Source organism: Piliocolobus tephrosceles, unplaced genomic scaffold, assembly GCF_002776525.5.
Source record: "Piliocolobus tephrosceles isolate RC106 unplaced genomic scaffold, ASM277652v3 unscaffolded_1203, whole genome shotgun sequence".
In the NCBI taxonomy this organism is placed as follows: domain Eukaryota; kingdom Metazoa; phylum Chordata; class Mammalia; order Primates; family Cercopithecidae; genus Piliocolobus; species Piliocolobus tephrosceles.
This window is the reverse complement of record NW_022293233.1, coordinates 1-3,654: the sequence shown is the minus strand read 5'-3', so window position 1 is coordinate 3,654 and position 3,654 is coordinate 1. Positions and strand designations below refer to the sequence as shown.

At 51.8% G+C, this 3,654-nt stretch overlaps 1 protein-coding gene across 4 annotated transcripts; it reads left to right on the top strand.

Annotated features, from left to right (window-relative positions):
• Positions 1–1,273: 1,273 nt before the first annotated feature.
• On the top strand, positions 1,274–3,386 carry LOC111530753 (tubulin beta-8 chain-like). 4 transcript variants are annotated; one of them, XM_023198033.2, is made up of 5 exons: positions 1,274–1,330; positions 1,633–1,741; positions 1,821–1,931; positions 2,431–2,522; positions 3,126–3,386. In XM_023198033.2, exons 1-5 carry the CDS (start codon positions 1,274–1,276, stop codon positions 3,384–3,386), a joined length of 630 nt encoding a protein of 209 aa, XP_023053801.2. The 4 variants fall into 4 exon arrangements, with proteins under 4 accessions (XP_023053801.2, XP_023053800.2, XP_023053798.2 ...); XM_023198032.2 differs by having other exon boundaries at positions 2,431–2,559; positions 2,806–3,386; XM_023198030.2 differs by having other exon boundaries at positions 2,431–3,386.
• The last annotated feature ends 268 nt before the right edge of the window (positions 3,387–3,654 follow it).

Genomic DNA, 3,654 nt, shown 5'->3' with positions numbered 1-3,654 from the left:
GCCCTTGTAGATGCCCCAGCCAAGGCCCCTGCACTGAATGGGCCAAGGAAGTTTATGGGCATGCTGCTCAGCATACATAGAACTGGGCCAGAATACTCTGAAGAAGAACAAAAATGGGCCAGGGATTGCATTTCAGTCCAAGGCTCCTCTGGCTGGCTGAATGATGGTAATAAATTACTAATGCCAAGTACCAATCATAGGAATATATTTCAGCACTTTCATGATTCCTTTTACCCTAGAAGGAATTCTTTGTTTCTGTTAATGTCTCATTTGTTTATAGGGGTAAATCTTTTCAAGACACTAAAATAGGTGATTCAGCCCTGTAAGCTCTGTGCCTGACATGACCCAAACGGCCAGCAATTTTCTTCTTCTCCAGTTAAACCTGTCCAAAAATTGAGGAACTTATCCAGGTGAGAACTGGCAACTCTAATTTACTCACATGCCTTTCTGCAGGAGATTCAAATGTTTGCTAATGCTTACTGATACCTTCACTGGATAGATCGAGGCATTCCTCGCCCCATCTGAAAAGTGTTTACCAGAAGAAATAACTCCTCAATTTGGGTCATCTAAAAGCCTGCAAAGTGACAATGGCCCATCTTTCACAGCAGGCCTATCCCAACACCTATGCTCAGCTTTAGGAATCCAATATGACCTTCACTCTGCGTGGAGACCGCAGTCCTCTGGAAAGGTGAAGGGGCTAATCCTACTCTAAAGAAGACTCCAGCTAAACCAGAGGCCTATCTCTAACACCCGTAGCTTACTGCGGGTTTGAACTGCTCCAAAGTCAAACTTAAAATTAAGTCCTGTCGAGTTAACATCTGTGGTCTTTCCTAACCACAGATCTCCTAATAGATGAAAAGGCTCATCAATTACAAAAATATGTCATCGGTCTAGGACAGTTGCAAAGGCACTCTGTGAATATGGAAACAAGAGGCTTCCCCTCCCACATGGGAGGAAAATTCAGTTTCAGGTCTGCTAGGGATTTAGTCTTACTAAAGACGTGGGAGGAAGTTCTCCAGCTGACCAGCTTTCCCCAACATGGAAAGGACCACAGCAAGCCCACCTGAGCTCCCCAATAGAGGTTCAACGCCAAGGGATTCACAGGTGGGTACACCTGTGTGGAAGTAAAGCTGTTGCTTCTTCTGGGAGCCCAATCCGAGGCTGAGGCCGGTGGGCGCCGGGCTATGTAAGCCTTGGCGGAGGGCGGGCTGGGTCACTGCGCATCTGCTACTCCTTCTGGCCTTTCTCCTACTACCCTAATCCCACCTTGGCCATGGGGGAGATTATGCTCATGCAGATTGGGCAATGCGGGAACAACATTGGCACCAAGGTTGGCATCCGGGGCTCTGAGGGCCCAGCTCGGGCCTGCCTAGTGGCCAGGGAAGATGTTGGCAGTAGCAGTGGAGGGGCGGTGCTCCTGCATTGTGGCCCCTGAGCTCCCTGCTGGGGACACGGTGGAACTGGTCGACTGGCGAGGCGGCCGGGATGGATCCCAGGGACATAGAGGCTAGGGATGGGGATGTGGATGAGGCTGGGGGTGGAAGAGGAGCTAGGAGAGGAGCTGGGGTGCCTCCAGCTCCCAGGCCTCCATGACTCAGCCCTGGCCTGTCTGGCCCCTCCAATCTCTTGCAGTTCTGGGAGGTGATCTCTGATGAACATGCCATCGACTCTGCTGGCACCTACCACGGGGACAGCGACCTGCAGCTGGAGCACATCAACGTGTACTTCAACGAGGCCAGGGGTGAGACCCCAGTCCTTCTCCCATTGCCCTCCTGGGAATGGTGGCCCTCCCCTCACTAATGCCTTCCCGCCCCACACAGGTGGCTGGTACATGCCCCGTGCTGTGCTCGTGGATCTGGAGCCGGACCCCATGAACTCGGTGCACTCGGGGCCCTTGGGGCAGATCTTCAGGCCAGACAACTTCATCTTTGGTGAGCTGCGGGGAGTGAGGACTGGGGTGCGGCTCCTAGCCAGAGTAGCTCAAAGTCTAGGAATGCCCCAAGGTCATCGCTGTGGGAACTGTGGAGCCAGGGCCCCTGAACACCCTCCTATCCTCCAAGTCGCTCAATCTGCCTCTCATAAAGGGGTTTTGGGAGGAAGGCCCAGGTGTCTCCTCAAGGTGTGGAGCTACTGATGTAAACTCCCTGCAGGGAGCTGAGCCGGGGCTGTGGCTACTGCCTTCCCTGAAAATGGGCAGGAGCCACCTGCAGCGAGGTTCTGTTAGCCTGTCTCAGGTTTGACTCCTGACTTGATTTCTAACAGGGGAAGCTGCTGTCCTGTAACTCTGGGGGAGGGGGGTTCATTTGCTCCACCTCCAGGGTGAATGGCGCTTTCATCTCACAGGTGACGCTTGGCCCATTTTGCATTGTGGTGGTGACCACTGATGATGGTATACTTGGCCATCGAGTGACTGGCTGTACTGTCTTACAGGTCAGTGTGGGGCCGGAAAAATCTGGGCCAAGGGGCACTACACAGAAGGCATGAAACTGATGGAATCAGTGATGGACGTTGTCAGAAAGGAGGCTGAGAGCTGTGACTGCCTGCAGGGTTTCCAGCTGATCTACTCCCTGGGTAGGGGGACTGGGTCTGGGATGGGTACACTTCTTATTAGTAAGATCTGGGAGGAGTATGCAGACAAGATCATAAACATATTCAGTGTCCTGCCCTTGCCCAAGGTGTCACACACCGTCGTGGAGCCCTATAATACAACACTGTCATTTCATGAGCTCATAGAAAACTCACATGGGACATTCTATTTAGATAATGAAGCCTTACTGGACATCTGCGATAGCACCCTAAAACTGCCCACACCCACCTATGGTGATCTGAACCACCTGGCGTCTGCTACCATGAGTGGGGTCACCACGTGCCTGCACTTCCCAGCCCAGCTGAATGCTAACCTGCAGCAGCTGGCCCTGAACATGGTCCCATTTCCCCACCTGCATTTCTTCATGCCTAGCTTTGCCCCACTGACCTGCCAGGGCAGCCAGCAGTACCCAGCCCTGTCCGTGGCTGAGCTTACCCAGCAGATGTTTGATACTAGGCATATGACAGCCTGCGACCCCTGTCATGGCAGCTACCTAACGGCAGCTGCCATTTTCAGGGGGCGAATATGCCTGAGGGAGGTGAAGGAACAAATGCTCAACTTTCAAAATAAAAATAGTTGCAACTTTGCTGACCAGCTCCCCGGTGGCATTAAAACAGCCTTCTGTAACATCCCACTCTGGGGCCTAAAATCTTCGGCTGTTGCTATTGGGAATAACACGGCCATCAAGGAACTCTTCAAGCGTGTCTCAGAGCAGTTTACAGCAATGTTCAGGCGCAGGGCCTACCTCCACTGGTACACAGGTGAGGGAATGGACGAGATAGATTTCATTGAGGCCTAGAGCAACATCAACTACTTAGCCAAACAGTATCAAGAACAGGAGGATGCCACAGCCAAGCAGGAGGAGTTTGAGTGTGTTGAGGAGGAGGTGGCCTAGAACTTTCTTTTTCTGGGTAAAGGAGGGAAACTGGATTCTTTAGTGTGTTCTGACAGTCATGTGTCACTACACACTTGTGTCTTCACCTCTCCTGATGCATTTTAAAGTGTTTTTTAGTGTGTGGTTTTGCCTAATAAAGTATCTTCGTAGAATCTGGTTTCATCTCCAACTT

What these genes read in the sequence shown, in the direction of transcription:
- LOC111530753 (XM_023198030.2), top strand. Translation starts at nt 1,274, where the DNA reads ATGGGGGAGATTATGCTCATGCAGATTGGGCAATGCGGGAACAACATT. An exon ending in GGAACAACATTGGCACCAAG is followed by an intron (nt 1,331 to 1,632) that starts GTTGGCATCCGG and finishes AATCTCTTGCAG; the next exon opens with TTCTGGGAGGTGATCTCTGA. An exon ending in GCCAGACAACTTCATCTTTG is followed by an intron (nt 1,932 to 2,430) that starts GTGAGCTGCGGG and finishes ACTGTCTTACAG; the next exon opens with GTCAGTGTGGGGCCGGAAAA.